The 19,843-nt window shown below is 40.8% G+C and overlaps 1 protein-coding gene across 1 annotated transcript in view; it reads right to left on the reverse strand.

Moving 5' to 3' along the window:
• The window catches only part of LOC124157766 (histone-lysine N-methyltransferase, H3 lysine-79 specific), a 64,463-nt gene extending 44,859 nt beyond the window's left edge, over positions 1-19,604 (reverse strand). Inside the window, exons 1-2 of the mRNA XM_046532769.1 lie at positions 19,373-19,604; positions 18,904-18,944 (exon numbers count right to left, since the gene is read on the reverse strand). Of these exons, the coding sequence (XP_046388725.1) occupies positions 18,904-18,944; positions 19,373-19,456 (125 nt within the window). The 5' untranslated portion in view covers positions 19,457-19,604. The remainder of the gene's footprint in view (positions 1-18,903; positions 18,945-19,372) is intronic.
• Between the last annotated feature and the right edge of the window lie 239 nt (positions 19,605-19,843).

Raw genomic sequence — 19,843 nt, forward strand, 5'->3', positions numbered from 1 at the left:
CTAGGGCGATAATAGCAACGATCCGTGAATCAGGAAATGTGCACGTAACCAGACGCATCTTGTTTCCATAACTTAAGCCGAATCAAAAGATTTGCAGACCCGACCTACGGTGCAGGAAAACCAGACGAAAGCAGGTTACGTAACAGCGAGGCGGCGCCGATCGATGACAACAAATCCAAAAGAAAAATGCCAACCAGCCACCCGAGGAAGCAGCACAGATAAAGCTTCACAAAAGAATGACTTTTCCTCCAGTAACATTCTTAAGTAGGAGTTAAGCGAAGATGGTAAAGGAAACAAACAATGGCATTTTAAGGTACTGTCGGAACAACAAAACTTTTGCATTAGAGTGCGAATAAGAACCCATATATTATGGATGTTACGTCATACTTCAGCATTTCCTGGATTGGTTCCTCAACGGAGCACGAGATAGCGAGAAGGCAACGACTTCTAGATGAGACTAGAGTCCAGTAACCAAGAGGCTAAAATATCGTAACCTTTCCCGGAGAATACTATCGATAAAATCTTCTCGGGTTTGGTACCGGGGAAGGATGTTTATGGCCGACGCTTCGAACGAACTCCCTCATCGTCAAAAGATAGTCTCGAAGACAGTTACTAGTCTTAGCCCTGACGACGATGAGGGAGTTTCCCATCGAAAAGTTGCCCATAAACAGCCTTACCCAAGAAGATTTTTTTCAACCAAGAGGCTAGCTTGCTCACAGGATACGAATTCTATGAAAATACCTCGAATTGCCCTAATGTAATGTCATGCCATGTACCACATACAATTCACAATAAGAAAAATGATCACGGAGACGTACTCATAATGCGGAAGTAACCTCATACTAACGATACGGCCTAATGCTGGCTAAGGGTGTCTTGGAGGTCGAGAGAGGAGGAGGATCTTCTTAAAACCTTGCACACAAGCGCAAGAGGCTCGGAGGATCATAAGACACGGAGAGAGGAAGAGTGGAGGGGGTAGGGAGGGGAGGGTAGCCTGTGACCTGCCACGAGCGGTCCCCCTCCCCTCGTCTCCCGGGCGAGATACAATCTAGGTCAGTGTAATTTCAGCGCACCCTGAATTGACGGGTGCACTCCAAGCAGCGCGCACACACACACACCGGCAGAAAAGAAGAAAAAAAACAAAACGCAAAAAAACAAACGACAGGAACGAGGAGCAGAATCGCGGAGGGACCCGCCTCCTCCTCCTCCATAATTAAAATGACTTTTGTCCCCGTGCTCGGTCGCAACGCGAGACAGAACGTCGGGAGAGCGATGAAAATGCAATGTGTCCCATTGTCGTCCGAATGAAGTGTGTGTCATTAAGTCTAATTACCAAACGCATTAGAACAACAGTCCCAGAGGACCAAGATCAAGCTGTGAGTCAAGGGTCGTGGTGAATATAAAATTAAACTACGGATATTTCGAGACAAGCGCGTGTAATAGATGGATAAAAATTTGCAATGCGGCGATAAGAATGTATCATCACTCCCCCGTCATAGCTAAAGCATGAGCAATGCTTACATCGGCGCATCCATTTACAAAAACAAAGATTGCACCAAACCGAAAGTGGCCCCCAGGAAAGTATTATAATCAGAAGCGACAATTCAACCTCACTCCAGGTTTCAGCTTCATACGCCCACTGAAATACTCAAGGATTGACTTCGAATGGTTATGAGCCCTGTGAGCATTTTTCAATGGAAATAAGTTGAAGACTTCACTATTAAAACAGCGCACGTAAAATGCAATGCATTTGAAAGAGAAATAAGTCCTAAATGACCCTAGTTAGTTATATCAAACGGAAGCACTTCTCATGCTGTTCAAGATGCCCTTACTAAAAAGGTGTTTCTTTCCAACAGCTGAATGCAGGGAAATGTTAATGATAATTTACATACTGTGGTTAATTGCTTGCAGAAGTTGTTTTTGCATATATATAAATAATAGTATTTTAGTTAGTTCTTCAAATGTTAACTTTTAAAAGATATGCAAGTGCGTTTGATGATGATATCCTAAATAATTTCTAATCAGCCTTTTAATTTCAAAAATTGTATTAATTTATACTAATTTTTCACTATGATAGTTCCTAATTGGTGACTTCTCCACACATATTTCTCAAAAACATTATATATTTTTGTTTTTAAGAGGTATAGCCCGAGGACAATTGATTCCTTCATTCATACGCACCTATACCACAGAAACAATAAAAATGTGCTACAACCGAGACACACAAAAAACCCAACGGAAATGCAACTTTTCAGAAATAGAACAGGAATTCAAAATAAGAGCCTACAGAATGAAAACAGGGCGAGGGAAATCAGTGTTAGATTAATTCTAGATGCAAGTTCCACCGAAATCTTCCGTGGAGCCTCGCTATAACGGCTTGCTTTGCCGCTCTATAAGCACAAGCAACGGCCCCACGCTTCGCGCCTTCTTCCGTTATCTCTCACCTGTGGAAGGGGGAGGGTCATAAAAGCGGCAATGGGAGGAAGCGAGGGAGGGGAAGGATGAGGCGGGGAGGGGAAGCGATGAAGTAAGTGAAATTGCATGAGGAGACGGTGTCGGGGGAGGAGAGTTGTGGGCGGGCGGAATGGGGGAAAGTCCTTACCACAAGACCTGCTACGAGAGCGATCGCATCAATGGCAATTTCGAACGCGATATAAGGAAAGACGGATTATCCTATCTGCATTCGTTCAAAATCATTGCAGTTGGAGAATTGACCGGACGAGACCTACGAAAAAAGCCAAGCACTAAGCTATAGAAAATGTCTCATGATGAAAGGAACTGGAAAAAATAAGCAAAAAACCAACGTGATTCAATCACATCCTGTGCAACAAGGCGAGGTTCACTGATGAAAATAAGGAAAGAAAATCTTTCACGCTGGCAAAGCAACGTATTTTGTCGTGGGAACATAAGTCACCTCGAACTCATCTGTGAAAATAAAAATAATCTATAATAGATAACAACGATTGCCTACATTACTCCTTGGTATGAAGTGTCTAAGGTGCAAGGGAACTTGTTCCCAAGTCAACATAAGAAATTAACATTTGGTAGTGCTGTGATTAATATTTGGCGTGCCAGATATTTGCTGGGGAAGAAAGGTACCTAAAATGAGTAATGATAGAATAAATAAAAGACTGCAAAACGAACCAGAACAGAGATATTTAGAGCATAAATCAAAAAAATAATGGGGATAACAATTGCATTGCTTAAACAATAAAAAATATTACTTTTGATATCATACAGGTTCCTTAGCGTAGCTGCTTCGACGTTTAAAAACTATTGTGGTAAACTATAAACACATTACCCCGTAAATCAGATTTTCCAACAGTATTACATGAAGTTCATATTCCAAAAAAATATATAGACCGGGAATATCGAGAAAAAAAAGGTTAGGGCCACAGAGAAAAACGTTTGAGACGATCAATAAGCCACGAGTAATCCATTTCCAAATGAACAATGCTTCGAGAGAGAGACTCTTCAGAGGAAGCCTTATGCGTGCGAGGCGGAAAGAGAAAAGGTTGGGAAGGAGGGGGTGGGGTGGGAAACCGAGCGAAATCAACGGCAGAGAGGCACACGAGACGGAGCGCGCACCGCCTCAACCTTTGAGCGCGAGTTGCGTAGTCGGAAAAAAAGAGCGAGACGAAAGGGGAGAGGCCATTTTGGTTCTCTCCTGCGATACGAGTCCTATGCTCTCGGTGCAACCCACCGACGACCGTACCGTGTCACACACGGGACCATGAGATCCAAGGATGGCGGTTATGACGGAGTGAAAATGCAAGTTTTTTTCCTTGCAAAGAATGAACGCTCGAATAGGTTCCGAAGAGTAGGTCACCGCTGCTCACAAAAGCATGAGCGAGGATTTCCGAACGCAACCGCACTCTTCATCCACGAGAACGCACAACTATCTCACAAGAGCAGATTCGAGCAGTTTCAAGAAAAGCTGCAGGAGTGAGACTCATGACTATGCGATTCAAAACAAACTGCTTTGGCTTGTTTCACTTTGAAAAATCTTAGCCATCGTATACTAAATCCTCCGACATTAACATGCAAAATAAGAGGACGGAAAATTATTAAAATTTAATCATTTATAGATCACTTTTTCTATCTAATTGAGACCATTATTTCCAAGATCACCATTGTAGATAGGCTCAGGATTTAAGTTACACCCTGGAGATGTCAGGGCAGAGTAAATGCCGATGATAAACCCATGGCCCTTATATAAGGGCCTTGGGCAAACCGCTTACACACCATATACAACGATCAAATTGCACAAAAATACAACAATGGATACGAATACTTACATCATTTATAACATCACCTATTTGATATCAAAATAATTTAACTAACTACAAAAATCTAAAAGTAAGGCACTTAGCCATCGCGAAAATAAATAATACCTTCGGTAGAGCGTAAATGGGATCGAATTAACATACCGTAGGAAAGTATTAACAACGGTTCGGTAAGGAAAGATTGCTTTAGCGTTGCCTCGGACCTTAGCCAACTGACATTCAACTGGAAGCTAAATATAACAAGGACAAACCGATCACAAGTAGAAAATATGAACAGCAAGTCATTGAGCTTTCGGAAAACTGGTTTTATCCAGCCATAATATGAAATCGACAACATGCGAACCAACTACTTCAAAGCAAGTTTTAGACACAAAAACAGCAAAATGGAAACATAATTAGAGTGTACCAAGGATGACCTAATAATGACAAACCATAGCCATTCGCTTAATAAACTTCCATTTACCACACTGATTCGTCTTACACTAATTACAGGATAATTGCTTCCTCAAAAAGAAGATAAACGACATATAAATGAGATCATGATGACAAAACTCCATAAAACCTAGTCAAAAGCAATCACAATGAAAATGCGACCACATAAAAAACAGGAGAAAATCCTGTACACATATCGTCCGTCATAGAGAATAACATTAAAAATCAACGTCAGAGATGCTCTCTTCCACCACGTAAAAACAAGCTACTGAGTATTAGTTAGAAATGCGTCAATGCCAACACAGCATCCACCAAAAGGAGCAATATGCAAAGAAACCCCAATAAAATGATGCGTAGCACGTACGGGAAGCACGGCAATACGCTTCGAAAGGAAATGAACTGAACGAATGTTAAACAGACCAAGCAAGAATGGACTAAGCACAATGCAAGTAACAACTATATAACATGGAAATTGTGCAAGACTTTTAAAACTACTAATGAAAAATATATTAAGGCTTAAAGTTAAGGTAGGTAGATCGCGAATACGTACAATATTCTAATATTAATAATATTGAATCAATTTCCAGAATGAAATTAGAATATTGAATGGGATGACGTAAATAACACCTTTGGTGAAGCAAACACTAAGTAAACACCAAAGGAATAGATAACAAAGCCGCTTCGGCAGAAAAGCACAACTAATATGGAATGAGTAACATCACTATAATTAGGCAAGAAATCATGATCAGGAAAAAAAAATCACAATAATCGCCACGATTACAGCCAGAGTTACGGACGAAACAGCTATTTAAAAACTGTCGATAACTAGAGGCACAATTTAAATAATTCACGAAAATGTCAGCATTATAATGCCTAAACGTACATTTTAAGAATATAGTTACAATATTAGTTTTCATACATGCTAATAATATTGAAAAAGAACCACCTATTGAACAAATAATGCAACCATAACCAAACAAAATCCTTATTCGAAAAGAACTTCACGGTCGGCACTCGATAATAACCAATTGAACACATTGCAGGTGATAATATCATGCCAATACCGGGTCGAGCGGAGTGAAGACACGGTTAACGAGATTGGAATGTTAATAATGTGTCAATCATTCGTCAAGGCTAAAGACGATGCCTCTTCCGGTGGCCTTCAATTGATCGGTTTCGGAGGAACGCAGGACGCTGTGCAACCACGAGCACACGGTAACCGCACGGAGCACTCAAATAAAACTTCCGCGAAATAATTACGAGCATGCATACGTGTACCTACAATTGAGATAAAATAATAAAGAGGGCCCAAACAAGAAAAGATCATTTCTGCCATAAGTTGACTAAATATATGTCGGAAGAAACACGATACAAAAACTAAACCACCAGATTCGCAGTATTTCTTAAAAGATCCGGATTACTCGCGTGATAATTCCCCCCCCCCCCCCCTGCTAGAGCAAGGCGAGGGGAAAAACTATCGATACGGACCATACGTGTCCGAGGTCAGGTCCTCAAGTGAGTCAGCTGTGTTACCCAATACCCACTGATGACGTTTTGCGAGCATCCAATGATTCTCCTCTTTGGATCGTAAGGCGAAAGCAACCACAATGCAACGAACAAGGACCAGACAACTAACGTAGTAAGAAATGAACTACGTGCAGCCTTGTGGAGCCACAGAGGATCGCTATGAACGCAATAAGAAAATCGAATACAGCCGCTAAGCATTATAGAAGAGGCGATGATTAAAACCATTTCGCCAATCAATTACATCGCACTATTAATCCAAGAAATACAAATACGGAGGTTATACAATCACCGCAAGTAACACCATGCGGTTTCAATAACATGAAGCTTTAAAATAGTTAAAGGAAACACCACAAAACAGGTAATAATGAGAAACTCCACATGGTCAAGCAATTGCAATTTATCGACTTCTAACACTGACAAAGATAAATATTTAACTAACAGCAATCTAAATAAACGACCGTCATTTCACCAAAACAAACCCCACCGGAATATGACGTTTTTTAATTATCAAACCAATTCATGCCTCCACGATGAAACACACACGCTCAATTTAACGCACGATTTTCATTAAACCTTGTGGCTAACACGAGATCATTTTTTATATCTACCATATACCCCCTATACCATATCTGAGAACTCCATGACGCTGCCTAGATATGACACAAACGCAGTAACTGAGAGAAAAAATTTAACGGATAATATCACAAGAATCCAACGAGCCCGAAATAAAAACAAGCATAAACTGAATAGATCCGCCATAAGAAATAAGGCACGGTCCGCGTATGACATTCAGCATGTTTCAATGTAACATTAGCTTATCTGTGATGATATCCATACAGGCGAACCAGAGAGAAAATAAAAAATGGCGCCAAAATCGCTGAAGCGAAACTATCCAGCAAACTTTGATGAAACATTATGACCACAGCTGACATTGAGAAGCAAGAAAAGCGACGCTTTGACACACAGTACCCTTTCTAGGCTAGGCAGAATGTGGAGTTCAATACCAGGTACCCTTAGTTCAAGTCGCGAAACTGGATTGTTCCAGCCCATCTGTTTCTCTATGGAATGAATTCCCTCGTGATGAATAACGCGATTGCAACAGGTTATGCAAAGATACCTTCCAACCGTTCTTTCCACAAGAATTAAAAGAGCACACAATCTAAATTGACAGGATACTATCGGGCAACAGGGAGTCATCAATTTGCCATTAATATGCTCCTACATTACGAGCAAAAAAATATATTTCTCACACGCGAAAACCATTAAAGACTCCAAAATTTTAATAAACTTCCCAACAACCACTACAAGATCAAAGATATGAAAAGTGCAGAACAGGCACCCCTAACTCTGCCACGTGAAGATGTCACACTCCCATTACAACTATAGACTCATAATGGCCATTAAATAAATAAAGCGTACAAAAAATCAACTGTGGGTAATAGAACTTAAAACTGAAGGTTAAGTTACTGCTTCACCTTTTAGGCATCGACTACAAGAAAAATGAAAACTAACTGCGTAAGACCCCAAGTGAGCAATTATATACTGGCCATTCTTTCGACTGCTGAGAGTCATGTTCACGACACGACCTTTGAACATGACTCAAAAATCGAAACAATTATGAATTAAATATGAAGAAAGTGATTGGAGTTTTACAAATCTGTAATTTCAACTCTCTTAGATAAAGAGAAGAACCAGACAAACTGTCACCGGGTAAAAAAAGATATTTTTATTAAAATAAGGAAGTTCACGAGTTCCTCAACTTACAGGCAGGATGCAAATAAAAAACGACGTGTTTACCACGACGATACCAAACATATAAACGATATTCTCCTCCCGAAAGCAACTTGAGAATTTTGGGTCTCTTGATACAGTAGCTGAAGTAGAGAACTGGCACTTATTAAAAGTGATGATTTCCTTTGACACAGAGATTAATAGATGAACACAATAAAGGGAACTTAACGTGAAGAAAAACGAGAGTATATAGCATTGATAATGATCGCAAAGGCCAACAAAGGAAAACATAGGGAGGCTGACACAGCATACTGAATCCCATTCCTAGAAATTTTGATATTAAGGATTGTGCGACACCTGCTGACCGGTATGCAGCCGTAAATGAAACGAAAGTGAAAAAAAACATTCGCCAACATTAGTATATTTCAAATGATTCGTTAACTGACTTGAGTGAGGTAACGACAGAATGCGTAAACATTCATATAAAATAATAATGAAACAGAATCCGAAAGACTGTACAGGAGGAAATGGCCGACCCTCAGTGCAGTCATCCATAACCAACACCCGACAAGTACCAACCGTCCAGGTAGAACCATCAGTACTGAAGGGATCGGCAACAATGAGAAATCAATGCAGGAACCAGCGAACAAACCCAACCTGCTTCCAAATCCTTCCCAACCCGTGGCCAATTGCAACTATCCCACCCGACCACTCCGATAAAGCTATGGTAACGAATCGCGGGCCTAACCAGACGCGAAGCACCCCAATGCCCCAAAGACCAAATAAAGCCCAGCATGAATTCCACCGGCGAATCGAGGGGAAGAAGATGCGGCGAATCTCGCAGCAAACACAACGGATCCTGCGAACCACGGGGCCAACCGGCCGGGACGAGGCTCCGGGCCTCCGAGAAAGCACGAGAGACAAGGGGGGAAGGGGAGGAAGGGAGGGCAGAAAGCGAAGAAGTCGGCAGTCGAACGAACGAGAGAGAGTTTTCGGGATGGCTCGGAGAGCGGGGAAGATAAGGAGGGGCAGCAGGGAGAGGCTATGCAGGCGCTGCGGAGGGCTCCATCGGGCCACGGGCGAGAGTAGACGGGGCAAAGGAGGGGAAGGGAAAGAGTTGAAGGATGTGGAAGGGCGGGGAAGGGAAGCCGACTGCAAAGCGAGGGACGGCTACGAGCAGAGAGGAAGGCGGGAAAAAAGCTATGTATGGGAGGAGGGGGGCAGGGAGAGAGCGTCGAGAGGAATCTATCCGAGTTAGTGTGTACACACTACACAGTCCGTACCGAAATAGTGCCATGGGGGAGGGTGCTTCCGCTGGCCTTCCATCGACTGCACGCGCTCACACGACCAACCGTCCAATACCAAAGCAATACCATAATGTCGGATACCATGATGATTTTTAAGGGAACCCATCACTCTCGCTCGACCGGTCTTTTTGGGAGACGCACTCCTTGTTTAAAACTGAAGCTATAGCCTTGAAATTTTCAGGAAATAACTAGTTGCATAATGCCAACATTCACTTGTATCTCACGTTTAATTATTCGCCTCAGAATTAACTCGGATAAAAAATATTTACATTTGAGCGACAGGAAAATATTTCCAAAGGTTGCATGCACGGTAAAGCCCAAATTTTAAGGAAGTATTACACCTGGAAATAAAGACAATAAGATCGGTAGAAGGGAAGTTATGCCTTCTCTGAAATGAATGCCACATAATGCCTCGTTCAGAGATAAATTTATTTATCTCGCCCAACCTGCTTCCAAATCCTTCCCAACCCGTGACCAGTTGCAACTATCCCACCCGACCACTCCGATATAGCTATGGTAACGAATCGGTATATTTCGCCTACAATACCGCCGAAAAACACTCAAACAATGTAAAAGAATGAAAATCAAAACAAAACCTTATTGCTTCTAAAAGCTAGACAAGTCGATCAGGGTTGCAACAGCTTGGCTGTAGTTGTCGCGAGCAATTTCTATCGGGGTGCAAGTTATCAACGAATAGAGTAACACAGATGGAGAAACACCCATCTCGAACTTCTACCTTAATATTGCCAGAATAGGAGGTTATCCAACTGGCTTCAAAGGCCGGAAAATATTTGATAAATAACGTAAAACCACAATTATATACCAATAAAAAATATTCTAATAACGTGAAAGCACTGCCTTCTAACGATATTATGCCTTAAAAATATAAACTTTATATGCGTATCCCACTTTCCACTGAAAGGGGAAACATTTAACTTTCCAAACACTTTTGACTCCTTGAAAGACTCAACAGAATGGAGTTTATTATGCACCAGCGACTGATCCCAGCAGCTGTTCGCTAATCCGGAAGAGGCAACAAGGTATTATGACTGCATTTCGAAAAGGTTTACATGCGCTCCAGTTCGCCTCTCTCTCTCAGGTTACAACCGACACCAGACAGCGATGGCATTTTCGTTCCACCAGCCAGTTATGCCCCGTTTACACCACGATCGTCGCGACGTTGATCCGTACGATCGTAACCTCAAAACGTCGTGTAGACGCGCAGAGTTACCATCGTAGGCCTTAGTACCTAACACTGCCGAACTTACGATGGTTAGCGCTAGTGTGCCAAGAAAAAAAGAGATCGAAATGAAGATCGATGCATATACGATTCTTTCGCGCCGTTGCAATCTTGATACAGTAATTGATATTTCATAAATAACTCTAATATATCAAAGATATATGGCAACGATTGAAGACATTATTCAGCAGGCAATGGAAGGTCGTTAGGGGAAAGTTTTTTCTGATGTTCTATTTACCAAATGATATCGGATATTCTGTACTATACCAGTTTTATGCATTTCGTTATTTACAGGTTAACCCATAACCATGTATCCTTACATTATAATTCACAGATGATGGAAAATAACAAACATGCACAAAATGTTAACCAATTAAATCATTGTATACAGGATTTCACAATAAAATTCGCCAGAAATAACCATAACATTTAGATGAGGACATGGAGATATCAATACTTGTGCCGAATCAAGCCGAAATCTAAGCCTTTTCTAGTTAAATTATAACAGCAATATGTACTGTCTTTAATGCGTGAATATTCTTGAATGTTTTGACATATTCTCTCGAAGAATCTAGTTTCTTAAAGACTTCACGGACTGTTGTGACTAGTTTTAGTTTTATCTCATCATAGCTGGGAGTTGAAGACATAATTTGCTCTATGGTAATTAAAAACAGGCAGGTGAGGATTTATATAGCTATGACGGGATCCATTAAAAGTTACTAATAAAGGAGATTGGAACAATCTAAATATTAATTGATAATTTTGTAGAGGAATATGCCTTTGTTGGAGGATCCTTGGTCGTGCAAGAGTTTTCAAATTAACTAGGGAAAGAATATATGAAGTGATGTAATCAGACAAAGAGATTAATAAATCGCAATTATTTAATTTGAAAAATTTATTTTGGACACGTTCAATCCGGATGGAGTCGATATTATAATAAAATGACCAGTTAGCAAAATATTCCAATTTGGAACGTAGCAAGGAGACATATCTACTGTCTTTACCGCACGAATATTGCTAAACTTTGGACAGATTCCCATAAAGAAACCTATATTCTTTAACGTTTTACAGACAGTTCGGTCTAGCTTCAGTTTTAGCACATGAAAACATTAATATTCTTTTGCTTCTTAATTTCCAGGATTTCAATTTTCTCACGCAGTGTCGTCGTCAGTTGTTATCTGACACAGTTCCACAACGAGGGCAGCACTGAGTTACGATGGTAACTTTTAGACGTGTAGACGTGCAGTAGTCGCGATCAACGTCGCGACGATCGTGGTGTAAACGGGGCATTACGGCCGTTTCAGCACCCCACACCCCAAAGGCCACTTCCGCTCGTCAACAGATTGAGAAAGACAGGGACACAAACGATCACCACGGGACGCTCACGATTGGTCAGGAAGAAAGATAATCGTCGCCGGATAAAATACGCGCAAATGAAGCAGCTCTCGCCGAAGGGAAGTCGCCTTATCTGAAGACGACTGGACGTTGGTGATTAAGGAAACGGCCACACGAGTGCTTTTAGGCTAAGCACAATCTTCCATTGCCGTATAGTTCTCAGAAAACTCCACTATACATATCCAGAATGCAAGGCGTGACATCAAACAGGTCATTTGGGATAATTAATTCGACCTTAGGAGGAGTTCGTGGGCGGTGCGATATGAGATAAAGCAAGCGATATTCCCAAGTACAAAAGGAGAGGACACGTAGAACTAAAACAAATCAGGACTAAATTTCATTATATCTAAACACGCCAAACAAATGAATTTACACGGGAATACACCCCAAAGTCATTGTATATATCCTAAAAACATGAACAGAAATCAGAAAGTCCACATAAAAATTAAAACTTCAAGACTGAAGCTGAAATTGACTTAAGAGAGGAAAGAGAAGCATGCATACGTTCCTAAAGGGAAGCTCTTAAAAGCTTGTGGAAATGGTAAGGTCCGCATCAAGGTTTACTACCAATCTGCCTTTAGGGCAATCATAATTCGTCATACCACAAAACCTATAAAAGAAAGTAGTCACCCATTCACAAAATTCACATGTATAATCACCTAGTGCCCTCAACCATAAGCGTCAGCTACTATAGAGCTTAGAAAAACGTTGAAGAAGCAACTTCATACCAAACGTTTAACAATTCAAATTCGTCGAACATTAGAACGCCTCATGGTACCAGCGATACTTCGAAGACGATAAAAAATTAAAGCTAGCTACTCATAGGAAAAAAGTTTTACTAGCGCCAATTATTAAATACACTATTCCCATAATTAGCCTAAATAAACTACCTGCAGGGAACTATTTAGTATCCACAATGCATTCGAACCGATCTTCCGTCTTCAAATTACAATAAAAACAAGTACTTCCAAGTTAGGGTCCTCGTGTAGTGGAATTGCAGCATCATGAGGAGCAAAGGCAAAGGAAATCTTCCACCATTTTAACTTTAGTTACTAATGCTCAAGTTCCACAGCGCCAAGGGAAACGATTTCTTAATATAAAAATACCACGCGCTGAAAGAATTACAGTAATCAAATAATAGAGAAAAAATCCCTTTTTATTCCCCATCACAACAGGAAGAAAGTCTTTATTCTCGACTCAGGGAGCACTCAGTACCGCCTTCAACTAGCGAAGGATACCAAAACCAGAAATAACAGTAGTCTCTACACACAAGAATATTCAGACATTCGGGCACGTGCTAAGGCTACCTTCCCTGCACCACGCATTCTCGACACAAGGGTCGCCCCGCCCCCCTGCTCGTCCCCTCCGCTCTCCGGCGGCGCTCAGCTGCCGGCCGCACCAAGCCGACAGATCAATAGTGACCATTTCAAGGCGTTAAATTCCCACCTCCCTTCCCCTGGTGTCGCACAGGGGAAAACTAAACCCCACCACTCGACACACTACAATGCCACTTTCAGCTCCACTTTTTCATCAAAGAAGGGTTAATAACAGGTGCAGAAGAAAGGTGGAAAAGGACTAACAACTATCTTCCAAGTATATACGCGGAAGAAAGATTTTAACGGCTTTACGGCCACGGAAACAACTTCTAGGTAAAGGAAAACGTATAAAACTATATTTCACATTCATCGACACCAGAAAATCTTTATTGGCAAACACGTTTCGGAGGAAAAAATTAATAAATCAGGATTCCATTCAATGAATGAATGTTTCAAAAAACAAAACACACGTCAGCATATCGACAGCACCTTTCAAATCAAATTCGTCGATTTATCATACCACAAGTCCACAAAGTCTGACCAGTAGGCCTGGGATTAGTTAGAAAAGTGCTTCACAACGAAACAAGCTGGGGAAGGATAAACTATGAATAGTAATTCGGGTATTGAGAAGCAGGGAGAAGATAAGCATAAAATATAAACAAAGCGGAAAACGTGAAATGACAGGGAGGTGGAAACCTTTCCGAATCCTCATGTTACACTTAATATAAGCCCAATTCTCAATCGATTAAATTCACTAAAGAAATACACGGATCCAGTTAAGTCCGCTTTCGAGAGAAGTCACTCATTAATCGCTGGATGTAAAAGAGAAAAAATGTCAAAACACCACCTCTAAAAATAATACTGTTACGGTCAAATCACAAATACATCGATATTTACAAGAATCCAACCAATAACGTTGAGTTCCCTCATTTCCAAGGACAAAATAGTGCCAGGTAGACGAAAGGAACTTCTAGTTATACAACGCTGAGTTCGTGAATTTTAATACTATGGATTGATCCTCTCTTCAGCATGCACAAATCAAAATGGTGAGCGAATTTCTACCCACTAAGCCCACAACAGGTGCTCTGGGAAGATGGACCTGTCGAAAGTTGGTGGATTGGTAAATAATATTTCAATTGCCAAGAAAAGGTGATCAAAGAAGTTCAAAATTGTTAAATTAGTCGCCGGAAAAAATCCAAAATACGTTAAAATATCGGCAAAAAAATGACTGAAATTACCAAAGAAAAGAATGTACTAAAAATATAAAAAATCGGCACATGATTTCTAAGCCTTGGGCATATTTCAGGAGGAAGTCTGATGAATACGGGCTTCGATATGCTGTGATATCGTAATATTGTTGCAGGTATTAAACACGAATAGATGTAGTAACGCATGGGGGATAAGTTCTAAACAAGCCGACACAACATCATAACAAAATACTGAGATATCCGTTCCTATTGCCTTGAGAGGTATACCTCTGACAAAAATTACATTCCCCGACGATGACTGACGGCTGAAGGGCTAAAATGATTTCCAACGGACAACTTCAATTACAATAACGTTTAAACGGTTATCAAGTTTATTAGCCGAAGTACATCCATCTTAAACGATGAAAGCGAATGTGGTACAGCTAAGAAGAGGCACGTTCCTCGCAATTCCCTTTAATCCAATATTAAGGACGGAGTTTCAAGTTCGCTCAACCTGCCGTTGCCGATAAGTGCATAAAATACTCAATGGCTAATAATAACGCTGCAATCTGAGAGAACTTTTGGCCCCTCCAGAATGAGGAGGCTTCAATCTCCCTCTAAACATACAAACTATATACTAGAAACAAGACAGGAGCCCTTAGGGTAACCCGTCGCATAGTTAACTTCGAGAGATAATCAACACAGTGAGATGCCCGAAATGCCGACCCTAACACTAGACATCGCGGATACCCGCACTACAATAGCACGAAAAGCATTAACAACGAAACACGAAAAGCATTAAGGATATAAAATCAAATAGGAATAGCTAGATCCGAAAATGAAGCCAAGGAGAAATCAATCTCAAAGAGTGAGTCTTAGCGCAAATAATTTAAGCAATGTATATGATCGAAACTGTGCTATTTAAGGAAGCACATTAAAACGTGGTACCAGCATAAGCAGTTAAAAAAATCGAAAGTGCAATGGGTTGCTAACAGAGGTAAAAATTTTGAAATGTAAGCAATGCTACGTAATATACTCTCATACACGGTTTATGGTAGCGAGTACCAAGAACCACTGATTTACTCTTAAGACAACTCGACTACTTTCTGAATTAGCTACAGATATTCTCCGTCAGCTGTCTTGCATAGCACAACCATGACGCGCAACTCACGTCGACTACACCACATCACGTACATAAAGGGTAGTGAAACTCTCTAAAGCATTTCTTGCGAGCTAATAACATCGAAAGGTTACGCAAAATCAACACTTGAGTGACAGCCGTCAATGTCAACGAAGACCCAATTTTTCGAAAAATATGGGCGTAACGCCATTATTAATAGCATTACATTACTTTCCCTTAACGGTTGCAAATTTGTTCGTTTGGATCTTATTATTTCTTATGGTAGTTTAAGTTACACGAGTTAATCCATTTACTGAAATCGCAGTCACCAAACCCCTAAAGATTTTCAATTTTTTCTTAAAATCCCTCAAAAAAGTCAAATTTTTAGAAATTACAAGTTCCACTTGAGGGCATTTAAGAATATTAATGCTTTGCCGTTAACCAAGAATTTCCTGCATTTGAGGGACCGAAAGATACAAGGGACCGGGGTTAAGACATACAAACAAGGCTGCAATAGCTATCCTCCGTTAGGTCTTCCGTAAGATAAGAACAGGTGAAAAACAACATGTGAATTAATGTTACGGCGACTCGTCGCTAATATTTTTTTTCGATAAGAGCACAATAAGTAAATAGCTATCCAAGAGGTACATGGCGCAATCCTAATCCTCCGGATGAAACCATCGAAAGCCTCAAAACGCCTGCTGCAATGCCACAAAACCTATCGCCCACTATCTATATAAGAGCGGAGGAATTCCTCACAAGGCGCCCTTCTCCACGCCGCACAAATATGCATGGAAAGGTAAATATTGACAAAAAATGTATCCACCACGAATCACTTCTGTCATTTACTTTTCCAAAAAGGAATGCATAAGGTTGTATGGTGGTCATCCTTGAATAGCCCAATGACGCCGATTGACATGTAACAGGTGTACGCGGTCGACGTTTCGCAACTCCAGGGCTTCCTGTCTCCTAGGAAGGGGAGGGTGGCTCTTGAAGAATTTAATAGATGAGTACTGGAATGGGAGTGCACGAGACTTGGCAACAATGCAAATAAAAACCATTATCCATGAGCCGAAGGGCTGGGACCGGACTACCACCGCAGCAGCTACGCGAGCGGATGGACGCCAATAGCCTTCAACGCATGAAGCTCCCTTTGTAAGCTTCCCCTCCCCTCCGTGGTCCAAAAAGGCCTCGTCCTCAGATCTAAAGCGTCTTCCACAGCCCAACCGGCTATTTAGTCTGAAAGGTAGCTTAGAATCTAAATAAGGGAGGTTGGATCACCCTCGGACGCAAGTGGGTAAAAAAAACGAACGTTAGAATTCAAAATGGAAAGGGTTAATGACCCTTCAAGGTCTTGAACGCCAAAGCGTGCAACGACGTGAAAGCGTAGGTGTAGACGGTAGTGAGCAGTGGACTGAAGGGGGTGAAAAAAGGAAATGATACTAAGGTGCTTGAGATAGCTATGCGGGCTGATTCCGATGCCATTCGAAATCCTGAATAGATACGAAACCTCGAGCGATCACGGAGAGGATCCTAAAATAGAATCCAAGGCATGGAATAAAGGCTACAAAAAAATTTGTCACGGAATCCTAAATGGCGGCTTCTTAAAAGGTTTGGTTTAGTCTTCGCAAAACAAAGGCTTCCAAGTATTTGTTTCCAGTCGGTCACACCAAAATGAACCGTGAGCGATTGGTTCCGGTCGGCAACCTTACAGGACAGAAAGCAATATTTTACAGCAAAGGCCTTCAAAAAAGTGACTGTTTCGCCACATAAATTTACGAACAGCAATTTGCAGCACCCAACCGGATCGAATTAACAGATATTGAGGCAATAAATTCTCGAAGTCGGGAACTAAACGCAGGAAACCGACTTGTACTCAGAAAACGGACAATATCACTTTAAGTCTTTGACTCTTTCAAAATCAAACAAAACGGAAACGTTACTACGGTACAACCTGTTACTTGCAGCTATTTCATATCACGCCAACAAGTAATAAATCATTCAAATTCCTACTGGTAGCAACTCAAATATTCACACATACAATTGTATCACCTTGTTGGCAACACAAACAAAAATTAGGAGAATAGAACGGATGGCATTGTCTCACCAAGCACTCATGACGGACTTCGCAAAACGGTCCTTGGATGTTGGCCGACGTTAACAAAATGGATTGAAAGAGACGCTAAGCACAGATCTGCAAGGGAAAGTACTGCTAAAAAAGGTAAGATTCCAAGTAATTGGTCGGCATAAGGTTACAGATTTCCCGCGGTTATGATGCTGACAGAAAAAATACAATAATATAAGAGGCACACAAATTAATCAAGAGGTCACAGGAGTCATGGCTGGTTATTCCTCCCCAGAACGAATACTATGGAGAAAAGAAGAAGAAAAAGTGGAGAAGGGACAAGAGACTGAACGGATGCTATTCCAGGGAGGAAGAAAGGGAGAGACGGTAAAGAAGCTGGGTTAGGGGAGGTAAGAGTCAGTGTCGGCATTCAACCCAAGGCCAAATAAATTCGCATACCACAGCGGTAGGAGGAAGCCGTAGTACGAAATGGAATAGGCCTGCATCCACTATTTACATACTCAGGTAATGCGTGTGCTCGTGACATGACATCCCTGAGTTACGGCCAGATTTCCAGCAAACATTTCCTTATTCAACATCGGTTAATGAACTAACACGGGAATTGGTCGGCAGTATTCTTACACGTTAATTATACATCTAAATAACCTGTTTTAAAGAATAAACAACAACAAAAAATTGAGAAAATTTGGACAAAACAAAGACTCCCAAAGAAAATACAAAACTTCCTTCATTGACTCTACCAAAAAGACTTCGCTACGAACACGCAAGCGAACAAGACAACTACAACGTGCCCGTTGTACGTTGGTTGGCTTCCAAAGTACGCTCATACAGCTGTGAATAATTTCCGTATTAAAATAGATAGTGGACTCGAATATAAGGGATGAAAACATGCAACTTCATTACCGGAACGTCGACTGTGGCAAGTATTACCAAACAAACCAACAAAACTAGTCAGAATAGTTTTCCTCAGTCATCAGAACTAAACCGCAATTCCGTGGTGCTGTCCATTCACTTCATCTCGCTATACATTGATTCCACACTAAAATTATTCCGAACAACTACTTAAGCACTACCAATAACTAAGGTGCTCAACGCAAAATTTTCAGTGAAGTTAATGACATCAGATTTCACCACAAAAATAATTTTTTATTTAAGATTTTAAAATACAACCACACAATAAACTAAATCATGATCCAACACAAACTCAATCAGCGCCTGAATGATAAAACACTTATTGGCTACAGAATGAGAAAAACAAATCGTTGGGCAAACATACCTTATCGTATCTATGATTTCAATTGCACCATCGTGTTTATCCTGAAAAATAAAATTTAGCCATTAGCGAGGGAATTCAAGAATAAAAATGTATTTTAACCGCAATCAAGAAATCCTTCATGTCCCTCACAGAGGGGAATTCAGAATTGTAAACGGTACTGCAAAAACAGACGCAGGGAAAATAGCAAATTATAATTATAAATTACTATATAATCTCAAACACTTAGTGCAAACGATATGGCCGTAAGACAAACAATATACATATATTCATTGAATTACCGCCAAGGACCCACACAAAGCATGGTCCACAGAAGTACGAAACCCCCATTGAAAACAAAACATGCGCTTTGATAAGCCATCGGCATAGGTAAAGAACAGAAGTAAACATTCATTGGTGATTCCGTATCTCGAATGTGACCACGATGAAAACTAATGTTTTCATTTCGAGCCATGGCAAATATGATACATACCGAGCCCGTTCCAGACGTAAGAGGCCAATGATACACGACAGGATCAGCACCAACTGGGCTATGTAACCTCAATTCGCACGCCATTACTTAAACACACTGATGGTCGGTAGTCCATTCACTAATATTAACTTCCGACTTTCCGTCTTAAACACTAACAACACCACCAGTCGCGCTCCCCTCCTGGCTGAACGCCATGATGGGGTTGACGTAACATGGCTGCCTTCCTCAGCGCTTGCGCATGAACAAGTGACTTCTGATTGGCTGCGAAAACAAGAACGAACAGTCCTCCATCTTGATAAAAGCCGGATATTGTAGTCAACTTAATCTAAAAAAATCACCAGTAATGATGATTTAAACCAATCTTCGGGAAAATATAAGTTTTTAAAAATTGATTTATCTTTAAATTATTTATACAAAGCATTAATTAGAATTAAATTATGAATTTTATTTTTTACTTTGACTTTGAGTTTA

This window comes from Ischnura elegans, chromosome 4, assembly GCF_921293095.1.
Source record: "Ischnura elegans chromosome 4, ioIscEleg1.1, whole genome shotgun sequence".
Classification (NCBI taxonomy): domain Eukaryota; kingdom Metazoa; phylum Arthropoda; class Insecta; order Odonata; family Coenagrionidae; genus Ischnura; species Ischnura elegans.